Genomic DNA, 26,074 nt, shown 5'->3' with positions numbered 1-26,074 from the left:
GTGCAGATGGAAACTGATAAAGTGAGCTTCCACCTCTGGAAAGCACCTCTGCTGCCAAGACATGAGCACCTTTCTGGAGAGTCCCATGTTTGTCTTGCCCACCATGCTCTGTGGTGGGAGGTGTGCCTCCTCAACAAAGATCTTCCCACAGGGCACCTGTGACTTAGTCACCTGACCCGAGCTTCCGCATGGCACTCGGGCGCCATGGCTCATGTTTTACAAATTACCCAGGGGGCCGTGCGCCACCTCTGCGCCCACATTTCCTCCCTGCTGTATGCAGAGTACGTGGGATTATATTCCCCATTGCCGACTCCTCCCTCAGACAATGAACAGCTGCAGAGATGACAGTCACCCCACTAACCCAAGAACGCCACGGAAAATACAAATGACAGAAGGGGGAGAGAGAGCAGTGCGCTGACCCACCGGCTTCCTCGGTTTTTGGTGGATGTACTGTAAGCAGGTTGGGGGGAAAACAGCATGGATCCTGTTGCCAGGTGTGTAGGTCTCGATGTGTTGTGTGTTATCATCCCTTTATCGCTCTCACTTCCTGATTCCAAATTGAATTAAAGGTCACCTTATAGGTAATATTCTCTTGATATTTAAAGTAGCTAATCAAAATTGCATGTTGACCAGTGACACAAGACATGTGACATTAGTGGTATAATAGTACTTCTCTTTACAGTGATGGCATGATAGTTATAGTTTTCTCAGTCCAATGAAAAGTAATCAGCTGATATGGATGTTACTGTGAGTGATAGCTAATATTGGAGGACTCTCCTGAAAGATGATCCTTGAAATGGGTTCATCATGGTAAGCCAAAACACTAAGATATTGGGACACACTTGCCAAACTGTCTACAATCTATAAAAAACGAAAAAAGATTTAGTAAGCTCTAACTTTTTTCTCTCTCTCTCTCATAATACATGACTCATCTCTAATATCTGATTGATGTACATTCCATTCCATTTTTTTTTTATTATTATTATTATTTATGAAGCAAATTCCAAATGTAAAGTTACACTTGAGCTGCTCCTCAAAGTTTACTTGTATTGAAGAAATGATCATTCTTATGGGGGTTTTAGTTGGCTGTCATACTGAGTTCCTCTCCTGAGAGAGAAACATAAATAGCCTCCCAGGTGGTGGTGTGTAACTAAGTAAATGGTTACTAAGCCAAGGAGAGCTGTGCCTATGTAAATAGGGCAAGGCAAAGTATCCAGTGAGGTGCCAGAGTGAGAGGAGGGTATTCAAGGGATGAACTTCAATAATCTCTTTTAGGAAGTTTTTTTTTTTCCTACAGTGACCCTGAAAGTTTTCTGCTAACTGCATCAGCATTAAAACTTCTTGCAGAAAAAACACAATCTAGGGGAAAGGTTTTTTTTTTCAGCTGATAAATAGATAAACAGGAATAAATCAATGTGAAGTGATGGATGAATAAATAAAATGCCCTGTAGTCATTTGTCTGGTTGTATTCAGGCCTCATATTCCAGCCCGGTATTGAAAATGATGATGAGGTTGAGGGCAGCACAGGGACTGATTCATTCTGTGAGGCGTTTGCATGTTTGTGAGCGTGTATCCGTGTGTGTTTTCATAATACATACTGGTATTAGGATATGATGATGAGCTACTTGGATATCAACAGAAAACAATGGAAGGGGAATCAAAGCAAACCCCCAAATCTGTCTGCCATTTGTGCTCACATACTGTACACACATGTCGTGACTATTCTGGCACAGTTACTGGGCCAAGGAAGTGCTGGTCTGGGGCCTGGCCCATTCTCCAGAGACACCCTCCCCTGCCTCTTCCCTCACCGCCCCCTTCCCCCTTCCTGTGCAGTCTGTGGACACAGTCTGAGGCGACAAGGTTGCACAACAGCTCACAAAACCTCCGCTTTATAAACATGACCATAAAAAACACAGCCTCCCCTTAGAAATCTACTTAAAAAGAAAATAAAAATTAGGGAGACTGTGATAATTGTGTCAAGGGGGGAATAGATCAGACGAATTATGGGGAAAAAACCAGGAATCTTGCCGCGGCTTTGTTACTTTGCTGTTGGTTCATTTCGACATTGATCCACCCTCCCATCTGTCATCCTTTCCCCGCGCTCCGTCTTCAACTCTCCATTTCTTTCTGCCTCTTTCTTTCTGCCTTTCTTGGATTCAAGAGTGGAGGAGCCTTCTGGCTTTAACAGAGAGGGGATGAAGATGTTTATTCATCTGGAGGGTATTAGAGCCATGATTAAGGAGAGGAGGGAGTAGTAAGGCTGATGCGACGTCTGCGTTGCTCGTTCGTGGGCTGCCTGTGGGATTCTGGCCAACACACCAGGAAAACAAGAAATGAAGAAAGAATGAACAAAAAAAAAAACTTATAGTGAAATTTGATTCTCACGGGAAGGCAAAGAAGTTTGAATTTTAGCAGGCTTGCTCGGTCTCTCTCATTTTCAGTCTCAATCCCTGTCCTCTCGGCTAAGCTAATTATTAATGAATGCGGTTTCTGGTGAACCTTGGAGAGGTGTCAGTGCTGCAGTCACTGAGGGTTAAGAAATCTTGACATTTAAGACAGGGATGCATGAAAATACATCGTCTTGCTTGAGTTGATGCTTGTTTTTCTTCTCCTCCCACTCTCCTCTCCAAGATGCATGTTTTCTTCTCCCTCCTGGGCTGTCTCCAGTTGTTTTACCACTGACAAGCCGAGATGGCGTTGAGGATGTATCAAACAGAGCTGCAGTGTATTAATCAGGGCAACTATGGGTCATGGGTCAAAAAGCACGGTCAGGTTTTTCTGATAAATGCTAAAGCTAACGCTAGCGCAGGAGTCCATTGCTCGAGGTGTTTGCCCATGTGCATATGGTGTTTTTTTTTGTTTCTTTTCATCCTTTGCAGTGGGAGAAAAGAGGTGTTGATGTAAGACCTTTTTATGGGCAATTGGCAGACTAACTACCCTTTATAAAAATATTCCCAGTGCACCAAAACATAGATCCAACTTTATGAAGTTTTCCTTTAAAAGTAAAATAATTCTTTGTTGAAGTCTAGCCCAAGTTTTATGGGTCACGATGAGGTAGTTTGATTAAAAAGAATTAGACCCTATTTTCCGAATTCACTGAGTGCTGTGCTTGGTTTTAAGTAATGGATAGCACCACCAGAAACTTGCAGAGCAAACCCTATTTTAATGAAGCAGCCATACAGTAACTCAGCACATTTCTTTGCATGAAAACATTTTTTTTCTTTTTCTGAGATGATCACATAAATCACATTTCCATGAGTAACTAAGAGTGTAGGAAAATAAAACAGCATCCAAGTGTGCAGTGAGGAAATATTAGTCATACACAGTACAGCACAGTGCTGCAGCTTCCCTCACAGCCACTGACTGGCTGACTGGCTGACTAGCTAGCTGACTGTCCACTGGGTCCCGCGCCTGGCCTGCCGCAGTGTTGAGGGAATAGCACACATGCACAAAACAGAGGCTCCCCTGCCTATTGGAAGCATAGCCCAGTCCAGTCCCGCCTGGCCCAGCACTCCCTCAGAGCCAGAGTAGTGAGGCAAGAGAGGCAGGCGGTGAAGGGGCATGCTGGGGGACAGATTGTCATCCTCCTCTCTCCCCCTGGGAGGCTCACTGTGGCTGCAGGTCCAGCCAAGACCTGGGGAACAGAGTCCTTCCTGTTTGTGCTGGAGTCCACCTGAAGTGGTCAATTGTCCTTCCTCTCCACACCACCAGCCGTTCTACAGGAGGTGACACCACTACCCACACACAGACTGTACCACCTGCATCCTATAATTCACACCTCCTCATCTATTTTGCTTTAGGTATTATAAATTATAAATACTATATATATATGTATACATTATAAATATAAATATATAAATATCTTTGTCATTTTTTGTAGTTTGTGGTGCCATTAATACACATTTATGAATCATTTAAAAACACCTCCAGTGTCAGGGTAAATTTCAGATAATGACCTCCGCGCTGTGCCGTGTATTTTTGTCTGAGCGTGATTCACGTTTGATGAATCAAACACTTAAAATCAAGTGAAATTCAACTCATGCCCTCAAGCCCACCCACTGCACTCTGAATAGCACCCCAAATTCACCGTCGCTGAAAAATATGGTAATTAAGTGTCACTACTGTTATTTTCCCCCTGCATTAGTGTTAAAAAAAAAAGAAAGCTTGATTTTTACAGCAGCAAAATATGACATTCCTGGCATTATTGCTTGTCTCTATCACTTTGCCCTGCCGTGACGCAATAACCACTTCTCTCACAAACAAAAACACAGAACGGGCCGTACAAACAATACAAGATCACTTCCCCATATTGTTTAAATGCCCATTTTTATTTAACTGTTAAATGCATAATTCATACCTTCTGCTCCACCATCATATTCTAGTGTGTGTTACTGTACGTATGGTGTTGACCTCACTGATAGCACAGGGTGGTTATGAAGGATAAGAAGCTTGTTACCAAGCATTAAGTCATCCCTGGCATTCAAACACTGCGGTTATGGATTGTTATGCGATGCTAATTTTCACAGGAAACACAATGAGGCAGATCTGGCGCAATGCACAAACATCCGCCTTCATGTCAGACGACTGGCATTATTTTAAGCAATATTATTGATCGATTATCATCATCAGTATGACGTCCTTTTTGTCTGCGTTTCAAAGACAGACACCAGAGTGGCAGGGATGTATCCGCGCGCACAGAAGTAATGGAATTCCACTTTTCATAGTGTCTCAATATTATGGGAAGAAAAGGCCTAGTAAAGGATGACTGGCCGCCCTACTTTTCCTCCTCTGGCCCTCCATTTGTCTAACTTTCCTGGGACACCACTGGGGCGCCGTGATTTCTGGGACAGTGACCAAGTGCTCCTGTCTAAGCTGGGGGACGTGGGTAATGTGGACAAAGTAGTTGACAGTTTGCCGCTTCCCCATGGTTGAGGGACAGAGCCATGAGGGCTAGAATAATGGACACAGAGTCAGGACAACACTTGATGTCCCAGCTCTTTGTGTCGGGCCCTATGTTTTACTACCACATCTAGTAAAAGAAGGAATCTCGGCCCCTCCTTCTCATCCTGTGGCACAGTGAGTTTGATTGATCTGTAACTTGTTGGGGAGCGGGAGCTGACGTTTTTCCAGTGATGTGTAAAAAAAAAAAAAAAATACTGCTACTACTCAGAAAAATAAGCGAGATAAGCAAAGTATACACACAACGCACATGCAAAAGCTATACTCTATTTGAGACTGACAATGTATTAATAAGGAAGAGTAGTTGTTTTTTTTTAAATACTTTTAGGAAACTTTTATCACATTTTGTTCTGTTTAACAGTTTTCTGTCGATTAAGAACTTTGCAGCCCCCAATTAACTGGCTTCTTCAGCATACCTTCAGGAGCAATCTAAAATGATCTGACATTTGATTGTGATAACTATCAATATCAACTCATTTAAAATAAAACATTTTTAGCATAATAACATATTTAGCCATATCACCCAGTCTGTGTGTGTGTGTGTGTGTGTGTGTGTTAGCCAACTGGATGTCTAGCCACCTGGCACTTTTGCTGACAGCTATAGGGAATTATCACTGTTTCATTTTGACTGGATTTGATGTCTTAAAACAGGGATGTAGCAGGACGACTGTGAATAAAGCCCATACTAGACCGTTTCCAATAGCTCTGTGTCTGCTGAGCTCCCGTTCCTGAAATCAACTGAGTAATTTGTTCATCTTACTGGAATAAGTCCCAGAAATTCATCGTCAAGCCCCCCTCCCATCTCTCTCTCTTTCAGTCTGAGGGACGTGAGTCTTTGCTAATGTAAAAAAAAACTTCTCCCGCCACCTCCTCTATTAGATTTTAAGTGGTTGTGTCACAAACAGGGCCGTACATGATAGTGTGTTGTTCAGACACGCGATGCGATTTGGGCATCAGAACAGGAAAAGCGTGGAGATGACACATGCATTGTCTCACGGGAAAGACTCACTACTTCTCCCAGTAACTGTAAAAAGATCTTCTTCTCTGAATATGAAGTGGGGTCATGGTGTTACATCAGACAAGTTGTCAGCTTTTTGTTTATTCAATGAATCCCTAATCCCCAATGTGCCGCAAATACACTCACACAAACACATCTCTTATGACAACCACTATGTGCAGATCTGTGCTACGACACATATGAAGACAGGGTTTGGCGGCTGAAAGCGTGGGCATGATTTGCCTTACTAGAATGGCTTTTGAACAAAGTCTAGGCTTATGATAGAAGTGGCAGATGAGTGATAGCAAAAGCAGTTTTCTGATAAGATAAGGTCCTGGACATGGATAAGAGTTTGGCTTCCTAAATAGAAGAGATATACTATGCTGTCAGGCAGCGATAAGCCGTATTGAACGGCATCCAGGAACTCAGATACGAAGCAGTGAGTTATTCCCAAACCAAAGCCACTGAATGGTTTCAGGGGGGTGTGCAACTGAAAACAAACAAACAAACAAAACAATACAATCACAAATTCCTTTCTAACAAGCTTTGTTTAAATATGCAATCAAATGAAAAAAGTCCATATAAAAAAAAAAAGGTAAAACTCTTTCCTCCTCCTATTTAAAATTTTTCTAAAAAATATGGTTCACAAAGTGTTTCACATTACCAAAGACACTTGTGCCACTTCTGCCTCAATTGGTGTTTTGTGGCTTGTAAACAGCAGGTGTTGTCAAATGACATTAGAAAACACAAAGATTTGCAGAATACTGTGCATTCAAAGAGCTGCAGCACAGACTCGGTGCAATGCTCTGGCAAAAAGCCCCATCTCTTTCTGAACATTTCCTCACACCCAGGGCTTCAAATTCCATCATATCAGAAGTTTTTTCGAAAACCAAACTTTCACATATAGCAATGGGAGGTGATTTCACTGGCTCTGAATATGTATGACTTTGTACGTATGTTTTATTGATTGTGCTGCTGCAGAGCACAACAACCTCTCTCAAGTTTTAGCAGTCTAGAAATCACACGCTGCCTTCCCTGTAATTTTCTGTCTTACCGTCCTGCAAAAAATGTCTACAAACAACTGCAGTGATTCTTCTCAAATGATCGCGTAAAACAAGGCGACCAAAGGGAAAAGATGTCATCAATTTCCATCATATATTAATTGCGCGAATCTCTGCATGGAGAAATTGGACCTGTACCGAGCGTTAAGTTTTTCATTTGAACAGCAGTATTTACTTTGGTAAAAGGCTTCTATAAATGAACATTGAGGAAGTGGTGCATAAAGAGTAGGTCAGACTGGCTCAGTGAAAACTCAGAGCAGTCTGTGAAAGGGGAATTTATTTGCGGTTACTTTTTTAATAAAAGAAAATCTCTAATGCTCGAAAATGTCATCATTAACCTTACATACTGTGAGCATATTCCTTGAATTTGAGTTAGTGTTTGTATTTTATTTACTTTTTTAAAGCAAAAGTTTATACTGTAACTACTATAACTTCACTCTATCTTGCTAGTAAATATGGCTCTGACACATTTAATGCCATCCCCTATAGCAGCTCTCCAAACAAGGTTGTTTTGTTCCATATAGGAGACATTTAAAAGAGATGGAAGGGGGTAGGGACAGAACTCCCAGAGAGGGACAGGCCTTAAGATGGAGGTCTTCCTCCCAGGACATGACAGGCTGTTGGCTGGAGGATGCTCAGGAAGGCCTTGGCAGACCAACAAAGACAGCCCTTCAGCTGCAGGGTGTAGTTTTTCAGGCCCCAGCATCCCCTTTGGCAGCAGCACAGAGAGTGCTGGCGTGCACAGGCCCCCGGCCCGAGAGACAGGGAAGTAAGGCCCGTTCTTTTATTTACTCAGGCTGCTGCTGAGGCCTGGGCATTTCTTGTCTGGGTGAAGAAGGAAAAAAACAAGTCTCTCTCACTCGCTCACTTTCCTCTTGCGGTCTCCTGAGGAGCATTGCTCTTTTCATCTACAGTTATTCACACACACTTGCTTATGGCCACTGCACTTGAATCTATGTTCTGTGTGTACACATACACGTGTGGGTGTGGGTGTGTGTGTATGTGTGTCACTATGTGGGACTTGAGAGACGCTGTACCTTAAATCTACAGTTTCAACAGGGAATGCCATAAGAAAAAAAACACCCACCAGCTTATTTATTTATTTGTTTCTTTCTTTCTTGTATGTATTTCCTTTTTTTAAATGTATTCACACTCACATAGACATAATGACACACGGCACAACATTTTATTGAGACTGATGTGAGGATTTCTTGACTGACTTCGACAATATGTACTGAATTAGTCGCATTATGATGCCGTAATGTATCATGACACAACGTTATGATATTATTTTATCATGCGGCAGCTTCTGTAATGTTTCACAGACCTAATATTTGCCCATCTAGACCTCTATTCTGCTAGTTGAGCAATGTTTGTGACTCCCACATGTCCCCCACAGATACGGCTTTATGCATGTGTGGTGCTGGAGTGAAGGCACTTAATAAATAATATACATGAAGGAAGCAACAACATAACAGAAAATGTATTGAGGTTGCCCTGACAGCTAAGTGATGTCTGTAGGCAAAGTCACCATCATTTAAGACAGTAGAATTTCATTTAGCCTTGTATACCAGCCCATTTATTTGTATATTTTATACGATTGTCTCAAAGCCAATATGAATGACTGTAAGGCATTGGCTGAGGTCATTCTTCTTGCACTGTGTTCTTCTCCTATACCCCGGGAGGAAGTATGAGAGAGGGCAGTTCCGCCCCCTCTGTGGAGGAGGGCATAGTATTGAGTCACCCATCCTCCCTCAAACCAAAGAGAGAGAGAACACTGAGACATGTATGAGATATACAGCAAGCGAATCAGGCAAGGTTTGCTCCTTGAGTAAGATGTGTTTGCAGAGTGGGCACCTTGCCAGGGGTGGGAGGTTTCCGGGAGGGTCGCTGTGTGGAGGTGGGCTCTCAATGTGCCGCTTTCAGCAGTTTGGAGGGGCAAGGGAATGGCCTACGACCCCATCTGTTTCCTGAAGATAGGCCCTGATGGGGGTAAGTGCTCAGAGAGGGCATGATATCCTGACAAAGGGCAGATATCCCAGTAAAAACAACAGAAAGAGAGTGTGAGAGAGAGAGAGAGAGAGACTTAGATTTGTCAGCTGAAGGAGTGTACAGAGGTTGGATCCTGGAAAGAGCTCATGGTTTTCCGTTGTCCATCTCATAAATCTTCACAGCTTCCTCTTGTTTTTCCCATTCCAAGTTTTGGCCTTTTGACATACTTTTTTTCTGAAGGGGTTGGAATTACGTTGTTTTATTTAGGTAAGGAAGTCCACAGCACTTAGAATTCGGCAGCGGGAAGAAGTGGCCTGTAACCTTTTGAACTGGTGGAAAGTGGTGCTCTGTGTTTTCCATTCATATCACTGTACAGTGAACCAATCGAATGGAATGTCGGCAACAAAGCATGTTGAATAGGGACACGTTGTAAAACGAATGGGGGGCCGTATTGTCAGTTGACTGAGGTTGGCTCTGGTCATTCTCTGCACCTGCTTGTCCTTGAGTGAGATTTTAGCCCCTTAGTTTTCTGCCCCTGTCCCACCCCCACACAGAAAAACACACATATTAGCACATTCAGCGCATTCATCCGTCTAGTATTAGTTGCCTTACGGCTTACACAGCTTTGCACAAACCACACTGACAAATATGATAATAATGCATATTCTATAATCTGATATCTATTGACTGATGCTCTGATATGCCCATGTTTCACAAAAGCATCTACTTTGCAATGGAGTTTTCCTAAAGGGTATGTGTAGCTGTGGTTTGAATTGCACATTTAATCTTCTCTTTCTTGAAAACTACTTATTTTTTTCCCCCTATGGTCTTACTGTTATTTCAAGGACTCTTGTTTTTTTCCAAAATGATTCTAGTCATTGTTTAGGAATAATAGAAATGTTTTAATTTACCTCATGCCAGGCTTACATCCTAGAGTACAGCCATTGTCTTGTGTCGGCTTTAAATGTCAGAGAGATTGTATTTTGAGTCACAGTGGGCTAAGCCATTACATGGCCACATACAAGGTTAATTGTAGTAAAGTATTTCAACTTATTCTCTTCTCTAATTATACTTAAAGTAGCATATTTAAATGAACTTTTTTTGCATAACACCTAAGGAGAGGTATTGTTTTCAATGAAGAAAGAAAGATCTAAGTTGCACAGAATTCTAAATTCATACACGTCAACCTGATAATTATTATAACAAATAACACCATGGTGGCACACCTTTTCTATTTCAAAGAGTGAGACAAATGTGTTGCTGATAAAGTCATACAAAAACAAAGCTCTTATACACCCTCCCTCTTTTTCTTTTTCCCTCTTTCTCTTTCAGATGGTGCTGATCTAGAAGATGACCCGTCATGTTCCTGGCCAGCATCATCTCCCTCCAGTAAGGACCAGACTTCTCCAGGACACTGCGAGGACTATGACTTTGGCGAGGAGGAAGGGGGCCCTGGCCTACCATACCCATGCCAGTTCTGTGACAAGTCCTTCAGTCGCCTAAGTTTTCTCAAGCGCCACGAACAGAGTCACGGTGATAAACTCCCATTCAGCTGTACCTTTTGCAGCCGACTGTTTAAGCACAAGCGTAGCCGGGATAGACACGTGAAGCTCCACACAGGTGACAAGAAGTACCACTGCGGAGAGTGTGACTCTGCCTTCTCCCGCAGTGATCACCTCAAAATCCACATGAAAACTCACGCCTCCAACAAACCCCACAAGTGCCCTGTGTGCCGCCGAGGCTTTCTTTCCTCCAGCTCTCTCCATGGCCACATGCAAGTACACGAAAGGGGCAAAGACGGCAGCACCTCTAGAGCTGAGGAATGGAAAGTGAAAGAAACACGCAAATGCAGCCGTTGTGAGGAGGGCTTTGATATACCAGAGGAGCTCCAGCGGCACATTGCAGAGTGCCACCCAGAGTGCTCTCCATCAGAGGATGGAGGATTGGGTGCCACCCTGCAGTGCATCTATTGCCATGAGCCGTTCAGTGATGAGGGCACCTTGCTGACCCACATTGACCACGCCCACAGCCGAGACAGGAAGGGCCACACTTGTACTATCTGCTCTGAACACTTTCTCTCTGTTGAAGACCTTTATGCTCACATGGACATCCACCAGCTCCCTGAATCAAGTAACCATAGTAACAGCCCTTCATTGCTAACAGTGGGATACACCTCTGTTTCTAGCACCACTCCCGATTCCAACCTCTCTGTTGACAGCTCCACAATGGTGGAGACAGCACCGCCAGTGCCCAAGACAAGGGGGAGGAGAAAGAGAGCTGCTCAGAACACATCTGACTTGGGAGGACGTTCCTCGAAACAGCCTAAAGTCGCCTACAGTTGCATCTACTGTAACAAGCAACTATTCTCTAGTTTGGCGGTGCTTCAAATTCACCTGCGGACTATGCATCTGGACAAGCCAGAGCAGGCTCATACTTGCCAGTTTTGTTTGGAAGTCCTCCCCTCTTTATTAAATCTAAATGAACACCTCAAGCAGGTCCACAATGCAGACGATCATGCTGCCCTCTTAGCTAGCTTGCCTGATGCCCTTCTTCAGTGCAACTTCTGCCCTGAGGTGTTGGGTGACCTCAATGCACTCCAGGAACACATCCGCTGCTCCCATGGCTTTCCTAGTCCTGTGGCCAAAGAGAGCAATGCCTTCTTCTGCCCCCAATGCTTCATGGGGTTTTTGACTGAGGCTACCTTGGAGGAGCATGTTCGGCAGACTCACTTAGATGGGGGAAGCTTGCGATTTGACTCCCCTCTGGCTGTAACTCCCAAAGAGCCTATTGTAGAAGTGTACTCCTGTTCATACTGCACAAATTCCCCCATATTCAACAGTGTTCTGAAACTAAACAAACACATCAAGGAGAATCACAAGAATATTCCACTCGCACTGAACTACATCAACAATGGAAAGAAATCTCTGCGCACTCTCAGCCCTTCTTCTCCAATATCTGTGGAACCTACCATGTTGAAACATGGCAGCTCAGCTTCACGTACTTCTAGTGAGTTCATATGTAACCAGTGTGGAGCCAAGTATACCAGTTTAGACCTTTTCCAGACTCACCTAAAAACTCACTTAGATGGTCTGCATCCTCAACTAACATGCCCACAGTGTAACAAAGAGTTCCCCAACCAAGAGTCCCTGCTAAAGCATGTGACAATTCACTTTACAATTACCTCCACTTATTACATATGTGAGAGCTGTGACAAGCAATTTACTTCAGTGGATGACCTGCAGAAGCACCTGCTTGACATGCATACCTTTGTATTTTTTCGTTGCACTCTGTGCCAAGAAGTGTTTGACTCAAAGGTGTCCACTCAGCTTCACCTTGCTGTAAAGCACAGCAATGAGAAGAAAGTATATCGCTGTACCTCCTGCAACTGGGATTTCAGGCATGAGACTGACCTACAGCTACATGTAAAACACAGCCATCTGGAAAACCAGGGCCGTGCCCATCGTTGCATTTTTTGTGGAGAGTCCTTTGGCACAGAGGTGGAGCTGCAGTGCCACATCACCACCCACAGCAAGAAGTATAACTGTCGCTTTTGCAGTAAGGCTTTCCATGCAATTGTGCTGTTGGAGAAGCATTTGAGAGAGAAACACTGTGTGTTTGAGGGAAAAACACAGAACTGCGGTGCTAATGGCTCTTCTGTAAGTGGAGGTGAAGGTCAGCCTAAAGAGGATGTTGAGCTACAAGGTCTTCTGACAAACAGCCATGGCCCTGGGACAGTGGGGGGAACTGTTGTGGAGTCCCACAACAGCCGTGATGGAAGTGAGGAAGAGGTGGACACTGCAGAGCCCATGTATGGGTGTGACATTTGTGGGGCATCTTACACCATGGATTCACTCCTCACTAACCACCAGTTGAGAGATCATAATATTCGCCCTGGTGAGAGTGCCATGATGAAAAGGAAAGCTGATATGATTAAGGGCAACCATAAGTGCAATGTCTGCTCCCGCACCTTCTTCTCTGAGGCTGGGCTGAGGGAACATATGCAGACCCACCTTGGGCCTGTCAAGCACTACATGTGTCCCATCTGTGGGGAGCGCTTCCCTTCCTTACTCACCCTGACTGAGCACAAGGTCACCCATAGCAAGAGTCTGGACACAGGTAGCTGCCGCATTTGTAAGATGCCTCTGCAATGTGAGGAGGACTTTCTAGAGCACTGCCAGATGCACCCTGACCTAAGGAACTCCCTGACAGGTTTCCGTTGTGTTGTTTGCATGCAGACAGTCACCTCCACATTGGAGCTAAAGATCCATGGTACATTTCACATGCAAAAAACAGGCACCATGTCTGGCAACCAGCCCATGGGCCGCAACAATATCATCGCTCATAACCATCACCAACAGCATCCACAGAAAATTTTCAAGTGCGCCTCTTGTCTGAAAGATTTCAGGTCCAAACAAGACCTTGTTAAGCTGGACATCAACGGCCTGCCTTATGGACTCTGTGCATCATGTGTGGCAGCAGCAGGTTCCAAAAGCTCAAGCCCAACAATGAATGGAGGAAGGCAACAACAGCAGGGCAGATCCACGACTCCAGCACCAGCTATGGGTGCACGGGTCCAGGGGGAGAGTCTCAGCCCTGGGGACGGGAAAGGCAAAGCTGTCTCTTCATCGTCTTCATCCTCTTCCACATCCTCATTGTCTGCTGGCAAGACACGGTGCTCCAGCTGCAATGTGAAGTTTGAGTCAGAAGCTGAGTTGCAAAATCATGTCCAGACAGTGCATCGAGAACAAGCTGGGGATAGCAACAGTGGGCAGCTCAAGACACCCCAGGTGTCTCCCATGCCTAGAGCCAGCCCATCACAAATCGAAGAGGTATATTTGATCAGTGTTATATTGTAACTGAGTTTATGAAATTGTTTTTAATTTGTAACTTGTAGTACTATCTTCTACTTAACGTTAGCAAGAAATAAAAAGCATGCTCTTCTCCTTCTTTTCAGAAGAAGACATACCAGTGCATCAAATGTCAGATGGTATTCTACAGTGAATGGGACATCCAAGTTCATGTGGCCAACCACATGCTGGGTAGGAGATAACTATTTTTTGTTTCATGCATCATGATCTTTGATGCACTCCTGCAGCAAAGTCATAAAACAGTGCCTGTAGTATATTTCTAAATGTATTTTTCTACATTTCCCAAAGTATCTCTACAATGTAGCATACATATATACCTATATATATATATACTGTATATATATATATATATATATATATATATATATATATACAGTATATATAGTCCCACTAAAATATATATGTTTTTAGTGGGGCTTTATGTGTGATTTAAAGGATTTTATGTGATCATCATCGTTGTAATCTATACCATATAGGAAAATTCTCCAAAATTCACCACAGCTATTTGTCATTTTAAATACACTGAATCAAATGATATATGTAATAAAATATTTGACCCTGTCTCATTCAGGCTTACAAGTATCTGGATCACATCACCAAATAGGTGGAATTATTTTAATATTTTGACCATCAACTGCATCCCCAGTGTTGTGAATTTAAAAACCAGTCATCTTCATTTCCCCATGCATGTGAATGACACTGTATCAAATAGTACATGTGCATGCTTGTGGACCAGAATCTCTCAACTTCAAGCCACTCTGTTATGAAAGTAGTTTGAAGTAGTGGACAAATTCCATACAGATTATTCCAATATTTTATAACCCAAACTGGACTCAATATTTTTTTTAAGGTTTAAAAAGAATATTCACATTCACACTGCTGCTGAAATGTTTTGCTTTTCTTATTTGTTTATTTAATTTGGCTTCTTTATTGTGCCTTTTCACTCAGGTATGATTTTCAGATGACAGATTGAATACCACATTTGGCAACACAGTTGCATGCTCTCAGCATTCAATGACAGCAAAACATTTATATTTGATTATATTGAATACTGTATCACAAAATGATTCAAAACACCCTTTTGGATATCCTTTCGGTGTATAGCAACAACCTCCACATTTTTTGAAATGTCTGTTTGGTTTTGGTTGTCATTTGTATGCAGGTGGAATAATTTGTAGAGAACAGACAATTGGAAAACAGGTTTTCTTGCCTGCAGTAAGTAGGCGTCTGAATTCCGGTCTCACGTTCCTTTATTCATTCATTTATTCAGCTCGTTTGGTGGCTCTTTCATTACACTGCATTATCTGTTGTCTTCGGTGGGAGAGAGACTCATTGATCTGGAACCAAACTGCCTCTCTGTTTGGGACACGCTTCTAGGCGCAGGTGAATTTAAACACGGTGGGCAATTCTATCAGGACTGGTAGGCAATTCTATCAGGGACCCACTGTTTGTGCATAAACAATCAGAAGCATGTGATTTGTGATTTTGATGCTGCAGTGTTTTTGCGAAGGAGAGGGACGAGATGAGAGTGTGTAGGTGTCTATTTTGTATTCATCTTTGCGATCTGCTCACCCACTATTCTACTGGGGGCGCCTAATACAGTACCATGCCAGCATTAGTCCTTTCTCTCACGAAGCCAGGCACGGAGCACACTGGGAGGGTAGAAAACAGACCCCCCCTACTGGTTATTTCATGTCTTTCAGAAGCACAGGCGCACAGTTTCTCCATAACAGTGGAATTCAGACAGCTTAAGATAACAGGAGGATAGGTGATTGGGTTATAGTCTGATGTTTTACTTCTCTGATATGCCATCACTTTGTGTTCCACACTTTTCATCAGTCTCTTCAAAAGGGTTTCTGTTTAATGCATTTGTCAATTTGTAAAATACGGAGAAAACAAAACTTCCTGACATGACTTGCATTTTAAACAAACCGACCAACAAGATGGAACTACTCATAGAAATAAAGAAAACGAAAGAAAAACATATAACTGAAAAGCTATAAAGAAAACACATGCACCAGGTTAGTTGTGTTAAAAACACTAATGTTGATCTTGTGGATTTATATGGTGACGGAAGAATCCTGCTTCAGAATGGGGTTAAATTCAATCCAGGCAGTAATCACTGCAAAGGCAATTTGGGCCAAAAACAGAAGAAAAAAAAAAATGCTCATTTGGAAAAGCTCTAAATACCTTCTCTACTGAAAAAAGGGACACTTTCTCCTTTTAATGGCCATCTGCACAGGAGAGGGGAAACAGGGGGCTGGGGTCATCTCCGCTCAGCTGTCAGCGTTATTAGCGTAGGTAATGGAGCAGACGCTGGATTCATAGGGGTGTTGTTTTCATCCATGCCCCGCTCCATGGTGTCAGTTCACACTGATAACTCTATATATAGTGGTGTGCCATGACATAACTATAGTGCTAAGTGTATGGAACAACAAAACCTGAGCTTGTCTCACCCAGACAACTCCATATTAGCTGCCATTGTAATACAATAGGCTCCCTAAACTGCAGTGCACTCAGCCTCCACCCTCACCTCCTCCCATTGGGCCAAAGTGCTCGTGGCTGCCTCCTCTGTATGACTGCCAGCACATTTTGATGCATGGATATTACTCTCACATCGTGATGTCCTAGTTCAGACATAAAGCACAGCTCTGATGCCCAGTTATTCAACATTTACTGTGATAATGGAGGTAAATGAAAGAAGAGGAGGTGGGCATGGATGGGTGTGTTGCCGGGCCAGCCCCAGCCAAGCCTGTGAGCGGCCCCACGTGTCTTAAGATGGAGGCCGCAGCCTGCTAGGGCCCAGATGGATCAGTACACATTTGCTGTACAGCTGGTCGCTCTGTTTGGGGACCTGGTGCGATACTCCTATGGAGAAAAAAATGATATCGCCACCATCCAAGGAGCAATTTAATAGCAGGCCAGAAGACAGCTGGCCACTCTTTAGTTTAGAGTTTTTTTGGCATGGCACACTTACAGAATTGAGAGTGTCCGATTTTTCTCCAGAGACACACAGATTTATACAGCTCTCAGCTGCTGCTGTCACTATCAAACCTTTTTATGCCGTATTTTTCTTTGAGATTACAAAACAAATCTGACCGTCAGCTAATTTTGCCATCTTGATCTGTAGTTTTTGCATCAGGGAAACATGTTTCTAAAATCACAGTGTTTTCACAAAGTTGTCTGTCGTTTTGAGGGGATCTTTGAAGGTCTATCATTGACACAAAAGCCTGTTTGGTTTTATCAGCGTGCTATCATGCCACCCCATTGCTTCACTTTGACCCCACTGTAAACTATGGCATTTGGAGCCTCATGGGGGACGCGGTTTGGCCTATTTATCGCACTGTCTCATATGTCCCTGTGTGGATTTTCAGAGCCATGCCATGTTTTCAAACATGGGCTCCGTCTTAAAGGTTTTTAAAGGTGAAAGGGGTTTTTGTTTTTTTGTTCATATCTGCTTTCAGTCCAATTCTCATCTCACCTCTGTTCATTCCAAGCAGCTGCTGCCAAGGTGGCAGTGCTCAGAAGGACAGTTGTAAACAAGCAAACCAAACCACATCCCAGAAAAGTGTTTCTGGGGTCACCTCTATGGATTTTTTTTTGGTCTGGTGACAACACTGAGCTCCAAGCCAAGTCAGGGAGGAGGCTTCTCTCGCAGAGAGGAGCTGGTGGCCTGGTCGGCCCAGGCAGAGGGGGGGCACTGAAGGGGTGGAAAGGTTCGGGGGCGGAGAGGGAAAGGCACATTTGCTGTACAGCTGGCCGCTCTGTGTGAAGCAGGCACTGTGGGCCGTCACAGAGCTGGAGAGGAGAGCGAGTGAGAGGCCTTTAGCTCTCCCCTAGTTTCTCCTCCTCCTCTCTGCTCCCCTCCCCTCCTCTGTCCACCACTAACTCTCCATTTTACCCTGTTTCCCCCTTAAGCACACACATTTTCACATTGACCGATCTCCAAACGACATGTCCTATTGTCTGTTGGTGGGGCGGGGGGCAGACAGGAGGCACACTGTAACACTATTTAAAGCTGAAAGCCCTGATTTGTTTTTTTTTGCTATGGGCTGCAAATTATCCTTGACACATATCCTCTTGTCTTGGGCCTCAAGAGCATCTTGGCCAGTGTATGTTGATTACATGGTCTCCATCATTGTCGCTGCCCTGGTGGCAACTCCATTAAGCTCCATTAAGCTGCTATTTTCATTATTTGTTTCCTTTCCTATAATCCGCTTTGATTAGATATGTCTGATGGTGTTCCCTCAGTTCATGGGACACATTCATGGAGCACATACACATGTAATCTGTTAACAAACCTCGCCAAACACTCCTCGTTTGACTCCTGGGGGGCTGGATCAGAGTCAGAACTCAGTAGACAACACAGCACAGGAACAGGATCAATGTTATGAAATAAATAAGAGAACAGGCTTGGACCAGTCATTGGAAACAAAGGAAACCAAGTGTGCCATATACTGAGTGTGATATCTGCCTGCTTTTATTAATTGGTGATTAATAACACCTTTCTCTTCGTTAGCGCAGTCACCTCCCGTGCAGCCAAGTGTGTTGCTGCTAATATGCAATTATGCGCACCTTACTGCTCGTTACATTATACCTCTCTCTGACTAATGTGAAGTCCATGAGGAGAATAGAAAATAGAGTGAGCTGCAAAAAAGAGCTATCAGTAAGACTCTCACATTCGGTGTTACCTGTCTGTCTGGATGGGAAAAAAAACAAAGTTTCTTATAAATTCCTCAATGTAACCAGGAGACTGCATTAAAAGTTTTACAGCATAGCAGAGACTGTTTTGCTCTTCCTGGTGTTTTTGCTGTAAAGCAGGGGTAATTGACATCACCATGGGGATGCTCTGTTGCTAGGCCAGACAAGCTGAGTCTGATGTGGTCCTTATCTATTGATTTTCCTGACATTTCCCCACACCTCACAGACTAGGCCAACATGTGAGAAAATATCTGATGCTCTCAGTTCATACAGCCTGTTTGTGCAAACAGTGAGCACTTGCTGCCCCTCACTGCATCGCAATGGTGAGGCCGGTGGCACCATGGTGTTTTGGGGAAAGTGCCTCTCGGTGACTGGCTATACTGTGCTCAAATGTCTTGTAACGTAGTGTGTAAGAGTGAGTGATATTCTACTAGGAAGGATGTATTTTTTTTTCGTGTGAACTAAGTTTGAACACCTAATGGGGAAATGCATGTTCTGGCTAGTTTGTCCCATGGATGTATTCTAAGAATCATTTATGTGATAGCTTGGTTTGTCCATTTGGTCTACTGCAGACACATTGCAGCACTCGATGGCAGCCGCCGTAGAAATCAAGAACCTTGCCTACAGTGCATATAAAAGCCTTATTTTAAGACCACTTATTATTTTAGAGCACTTACACACTTATACAAAGTTACTTACACGCTTACACATTGGACCTTTAAAGACATTGTCTTGTAAAGGATTCACTGGCGTACTTTTTTAAAATCCTCCAATGCAAGTCAAGTTGGGAACTTGGTTGACCTGAATAAGGGTAGGCTCTGTGCTGCTTGTGCCTTGAGACTATGTTTTATTGATATACAGGAGGGATGTCTCCTTTAGAGTGTTAATGCTTTGCCTTGTTCTGAAGTGAAGCCCATAAATACTGGATGATCAGAATTAACCTCTGCATTACTCAACCTCCCCATGGTCTCTGAGATGTCACCAAGGCCGTAGGTGCATGTGCACCCCTGGTCTGATGGGGTTGCTTAGCAGTCTGACTGGAGGAAGGCTTATGGGAGAAGTGCAAACAGACAGTCCTGCCTTAGTAAAGGTCATTGCTGCAACCTACACCTCTCAAATCCCAGAGTGGCCCTGATGGGACCAGGGTTCCAAGCGTGCCTAGAGATGCTTGTGGTAAGAGAGAATTACATTGAGAGTGAAGTGGTGCTTTGCTGCTGGACTCCATCACATTTAGAGGCTGTCAGCACCAATGGTAGTGTGACAGATCTGATCTAACTTTGTGGTAGTGGCTCTTACTGGGGTGTTTTTGGAATGACAGGCACACTGGGACACCAGTAGCTCTCATATGCTACTGAATAGGACAGAGGTTCTTTTTTTGTTTTTTTCTGTTGTACACTTCACAAGTGTACAGAGGTTTATGTTAGAATACAAGCAGACTCCAACTGCCACAAAAAGTTTTCTGTCTCTTTATGGAGCACTGTGGTGTTTTTTCCAAAGTACCATGTAACGAATGACTATCCTCATCGAACTTTGGCAGACAGGGGAGGAGGGTTGGGTCCTGAAAGGCCCCCCAGCGTCAAAGCCTTAATAATCATGTGAGCAGCGCTGGACTTCATTACCCTCCTGTTCGACAGGCCGAGTGCCAGCCTGGATTGCTGGCTGGCTGTGGCAAGGTCAACGGCGGAGGAAAAACCAGTTACTGTGTTACTCTGGAGCGGAATGGAGAGGGGCGGCCATCTGTCAGCTCAGGCCTGCCATACCCGCAGAGCAAATGGACACGGGCGGCCAGAGGAGAGGCCACAGACACCCATAGAGCTAAACCCAGTGAGCATAACACGGAGGCATGGACACAGGTCCAGCCAAAGAGATGGGCCTTGGTACCACTAAAACACATATTCACACACACACACACATAGTGGAGAGCGCAAGGCTATCTCAAAGAAATTTGGCAGAAGGTTGTGTGTGTTTATGCATGTTTTGTTTTTAGTGTCAGTGCGCTATTGGGCCCCTACTGTTTTAAGTCCAGATGGCAAACCATTTGATAAAAAGTTGATAAAAGTTTTGCTTGGCTTGCCAGCAGTAAATGTTTTGATCATAGTTTCCTCTATGAAGAAAAACTCCTTGTGAATCCAAGTGTTGAGAATTTTGTCGTTGCCTGTAGAACCACATTTTGATCTCGGCGGGGATCACGGGCAAGTCAGCGATCTGGTGGAAGCAACATGTTTTCTTGCTACGAACAAAACAAACAATGCCCCCCCATTTGCAGTATACTCAGGTGTCACGCTCTTTTATATCCTACTCTAGTTTGAGTGTTTCACCTTGCTGGCTGTTTGTCTGTGTCTGAGTCACACCAGCCCTCTCTGTGAGGACCTTTATGATGCCCTCTGGCCAAAATGGAAGAACCCTGTGGAATGTTCCAAAGCTCTCTAATAGGTTTCAGGTGCTGTGGGCCACTGGCCAGCCCCCCACCACCACCCCACTCTGTGTGTCTTGTGTGATAGGACTCCCTGCTCAACAGTCAAAGCGCTGCCATTTCTCCTCTGAAAAGAGAGAGGGCAGATGGAAATGTGAAATGGGTTCTCATACTTTACTGTCAAATCTTTGCTCTTTTTTTTTTCCTTTTTTTTTCCTATAATGAATGGTTATTTACTAATTTTCGACTTTGTTCGTCTTCTTAATCTTGCATTTAATTGATTGGCTATTTAGTTGAGGGAAATGAATCCGTTTTGTGTGGTTAAAGTTAAAGTAGTCTCATCTCAGCACAGATAAAGTTTGCACTTGTTTTCTTCCTCCTCTGCCGAGAGTACCGACCCCCTGGCTTGAGTGTCAACCGGCTCCGGAAAACATAGAGATGGTCCTGGGCGATTCCCCTCACATTAATGGAAATCACACAGGAACTCCCTGGATGAAAGCTTTATTAGTTATTAAGGTTTAATGTTGATATCAGTGCTTATATGTTTACTGGAGTGCACGGCACTGCTGATGTGGAATTGTCAGAGAGGTGCAGATTTAGTAAGGAATTAGTGTACACCCAGGATTTAATTAAGGGGGATCTATTTCCATCTTGTTAGAAAGAGATAATGTGAGTACTGCATGCATCATAGGTTACCATATTAAATGTTGCTTCCTGTAACAGTATTATATCCACTACAGTAGAGCTGGTAGATTATAGAATGGAAAAAAAACAAAACATGGTACTATATTTAGCTGAAAGAAGTACAGCTCACAGGGAGCTTTAGTTACACACACATTTGCAATACGTGTTAATATAAATGTTAATGTTCATTTTCACGTTTTATGCACCTGACAGAGGTAAAATGGTCACAGCTCCGTTTATTTCATACGTCTTGTTCCATTTCCAGCAGGAGAGGCGAGTGTGAACAATGAAGCTACATGGCCTCTTTGTCTCTGCATTTGTCCCACCACTGCCTAGAGACCTAAACCTTAAGCCACTCACTCTCTGATTAATCTTTAACATTTATAATTACTAATTAAGTTAGTAAGAGACTTTTAATGTAGTCCTCCTCCAATGGGGAGCAGAGAGGACAACAGATCATTAGCTTCAATAATGAACGCGGATGAGACAGATAATGGCCTATGATAGGTGAATACTGACAGTTATATTAAATGAGCCGAGTGTATGGAAAATGCTTTGTACCGAGTACCACATCATGGATTCAAAGGCACGGGGAGACAAGGTGGTGAAGTACTCCACTAATTTCAGAAAGGCCTTTACGCATGAGGAAATCATAGCGACATCCTGTTCTAATTAAAACATGTTTCTGTGAAGTCGACATTAGCATATAGTATGTTTCACTGCAGTGGTAACTGTGTCATCCCCGCAGTTTTAGTCCAGATTTTATTTTATTTATTTATTCACTGTGGTTACCATTGAGTTTTTGGCCTCCCACATGTCTTATCTCTTATATGTGTGTGTCTCATTATCACATTATTACATTAGAGTCTGCATTATCCTGGTGGCTGTAAGTTTCTGCCCATTAAAAGAATTATTTCATCTCAGTTTTTGTACCTTAACGACAATGCTACTCTGGCACATTCCATGAGCCTTCCCACTTTGGGGAAGGTGCTTATGCCATAATGATTATTATCATTAAGAAGATATTAATGTGCTTAGTGTTTGCGACCCAGCTGCTCATCATGGCCTGAGTTCCCTGCTGGGGAGGGGAGAGAGCTGGTGCCAAAACGGACAGCGTGCATAGGCCACTGCCCACCTGTCCAGAGGTTTCAGGGTCGGTGGAGGTCACACCTACCTTCCTCCCTGCCCTCTGCTGAACTGGACGAGGAATGGCTCCGCAGCGTTAAATTGAAGGAGATACATGTGGAGCAAAGTTGAAAAGCGCTGCTAAATGAATTCAAGTGATTGTGAGCATCTTCCTCATAATGTCGGAATACATGCTAATATGTTACTATGTGGTTAGGGTTTGTTTGTTTAGACCATTAACACCAGCTGACTTATTTATTTTTTCGTTTTCTTTTTTTTTTTTTTTGTCAAATCTATATGTGCTTCCTGTCATTGCAGAGGGACGGCTGCAGGTTATTTTGTGATAGCTCCTGTTTTTGAGGCATCACATGTAAACAGATAGATGATGCGGGGGCTGAAGGAAGCCTGGCTCAGCATCCTCCAGTCTCTCAGTTTCAAATTGCTGCTTCATTAGGGCTTGGAAAAGAAACCCATGGTAACATTTAATCAAAATCGGTATGGCAGACCCACATAATCAATCACAATCCTTATCCAATATGCTACATTTTGTAACTTCCAAGCTGGCTTGGAGAAAAGTCAATTACAGCCCCTCACTCTCTGCTGGGCTTGCTCTGGTATTATACATTTTCCGCAGTTGTTTTCATTATGAAAACATGGAGTGTGCATCTCTCACATTATTACTATTTTCTTTTTGTCATTTTTCCTCACAAAACTGAGAGCTCTTATAAGTTACATGGACTGGGGGGGGGTTTATCACAGAATATGACAGCCCCTGTCAGGAATAATCAAATGAACTATTAATGATTTTTGCTCTCAGACTAACACTTTTGCTGCACAGTGGGCTGCAGTCAGTGATGCTGTTCACATTTCATGCCCATATGGATCTGTTTTCACTGTCTCTCTCTGTGTGAAATTATTTGCTTCTATAGACTTTCTCATCCCCATCCCTGAGTGCATTTACGTGAACGCAAACATGCACATGCTGCACACCAAGACACACACACACACTCTCGCCCAAACACTGTAAACATGCTCCCACACTGTACACACACTCATCACTCAATCTATCAATCATTGTTTTCCTCCATTTTCCTCATCTTGTGTGTTCCTTCCTCCCTATCTTTTCACTCCAACGCTCAGCCTCGCGCACACTCGACCAATTCCCCGCAATACACACGTGCAGAGAAACGCACACAGGCGAGCACACACACAAGGTAGCTAGGTTGGTGGGGGCCATGGCTACAGCTCTTCTGCGCAGTCCCAGAGTGGCTCCCGGGGCTCGGCTGCCAGTTGTTTGCCAGCGTCTCCGTGTGGAATTCATTCAAATTAAAGCGGTGGAATGAGGCCCGAGTCCCAGAATGCCTCGTCCCTCTCCTTCATCAGCATTCCGCCGATGAGAGTAATTAAAGCAGAAATTAATTCTGCTGTAAGCAGAGGAGCCACAGAATAACTGATATTAGAGGCTGGATGATGAATGCTTGGCATCAAGGGAGGTCTCAGGGGAGGAAGGGGAAATTCACAGATCTCTTTTCCTTTCTCTCTCTCTCTCTCTCTCTCTCTCTCTCGTTCTTTCTTTCTTTCTTTTCCTTCATTCTTCTTTCCCTCTTCTTTGCCCACTCCTGTGCTGTTGTTGTTTTTCTGTTTTTTTTTAATAAATCTTTGCTTTACGTCTACATTTCTGTATGGTCTGCGTCTGCTGACTGTACCCCTGCTCTCGTCTTAACGTTTTCTTCATCCTATGTGGTGACACTCGTCCTTCGATGTGATTATCACCTAAACATCGCCACGGAGAACTGACGACCGTGGCGTTAAACATTGTCTGAAGACATCACTCAGCTTCCCTCTCTTAGTAATGGTTATTTCACATTCCGTTCACACTGATCCGTTCTCATTTCCAGTCAACAGGCATATTAGAGTTTACTGATGCTGCAAAATGCCAGCTCTTCCGAGTTCATTTCACAATGCCAGGATCATACTGTTAGGTGCTGCAAAAATATTAATATACACGGGGGTTATTGTTGATCATAGTGAACAGCTACAGAAGTTAATCGTAATTGAAGTAGATTCGGTGTGTAGCGCAGCTTGGATCTAAACACTGTGAATTATTTCCATGAAAAGCTGTGCTTTATTCCTCAGGCAGAGTTTGAGTTTGAGGCTTCAAGCTCTCCAGATGATGTGATACTCTACCCCGGATGATTCAATGATCCCCCACGTCCCCCGACGCTTTATTTTTGGAATAGCACATCTTCAGCAAGAGCAGTCACAAGACTGAAAGACAAACACCTGAACTCTTAAAAGTGTGAGGCTGGATGAGGCTGTCAGTAAGGCTGTTTTCCTCTCTTACAATCAAATGGAATTGAACAAAGGTTAGCTCTTTAGGGCTTTATGGTAATGTGATATACGATGCTGCCATGGAATTTGCCAATGCATGTCTTAGCGCTGTTTGACTCTAAGGAAAGGAGTGGATGGTAATTACGCTGACCTCTGCCTCTCCCTCTCTTATTCTGCCCTCCATGTGTAAAGCCTCGGGAGGTAATAAACAATAGATAGATTTGTCTTGTTTGTCTTCCAGCCGCTGCGCCCTTAATGACACACGAGATCGGTGTCTGTCTTGATAGTAATACATGCCAATATCTGCAGGTAGCTGTGATCCATTTTTAATTGGTCCGTGCGAGAATATCTCCATCAGATGTAAATGAATGGACTCTCAACCTGAGAGCTACCAACTGTTATTAAGAATTTAGAATGAATGTCAGAAACCATAAAGGGCCTCAAAGCAGCGTCGATGTAAACCGCTGTAAACCTGTTGATGAGGCCATGTTGTGAAGTTGAAAGGCTCGAGGGAAGAGTTTACTGGCAGTGCCCAGTTATTCTGTATAGGCTGTATATTCCCTGCTGTTTCATATGTGGGATTTTAGCTGTACATACAAGTGCATACCTCATGGTAATAGGGAAAAGAATTGCCTCTATGATATTTAATTTATTCATATACAACATTAAACAGGTCGCTGGTTTTATTGCTGAGCAGTGTAGATAAACAGAATGGTTTCTAAAATACAAGATATACTTTATGAAATTTCATCAGGAACTATTTGAAAAAATTGCTATGTTGTGGTAATAAACTATAATGCATGATTCAACTCTACAATATTATTCCATCCCACTCTATCCTCTGTTTCCGTTCGACCTTTTTCTTTATTCCTTCATTTGGAAAGATGATATGGAGCATGAGGCAGAAATAGTAATCATACAGTAAAGGCATTTCCTCTAAATT

General features: G+C 43.5%; 1 protein-coding gene across 7 annotated transcripts in view; it reads left to right on the top strand.

Annotated features, from left to right (window-relative positions):
• znf521 (zinc finger protein 521) overlaps nt 1–26,074 on the top strand; it is an 86,053-nt gene that overhangs the window by 26,809 nt on the left and 33,170 nt on the right. For 4 of the 7 annotated variants that reach the window (XM_058622788.1, XM_058622782.1, XM_058622748.1 and 1 more), the window contains exons 4-6: nt 10,342–13,838; nt 13,964–14,048; nt 14,449–14,481. In XM_058622788.1, the coding sequence (XP_058478771.1) occupies nt 10,698–13,838; nt 13,964–14,048; nt 14,449–14,481 (3,259 nt within the window). In that variant the 5' untranslated portion in view covers nt 10,342–10,697. The remainder of the gene's footprint in view (nt 1–10,341; nt 13,839–13,963; nt 14,049–14,448; nt 14,482–26,074) is intronic. The other 3 variants (XM_058622759.1, XM_058622775.1, XM_058622768.1) reach the window with 3 other exon arrangements.

This window comes from Solea solea, chromosome 1, assembly GCF_958295425.1.
Source record: "Solea solea chromosome 1, fSolSol10.1, whole genome shotgun sequence".
Taxonomy (NCBI): domain Eukaryota; kingdom Metazoa; phylum Chordata; class Actinopteri; order Pleuronectiformes; family Soleidae; genus Solea; species Solea solea.
The sequence above is the reverse complement of the archived record's forward strand: the minus strand, read 5'-3'. Positions and strand labels throughout refer to the sequence as shown.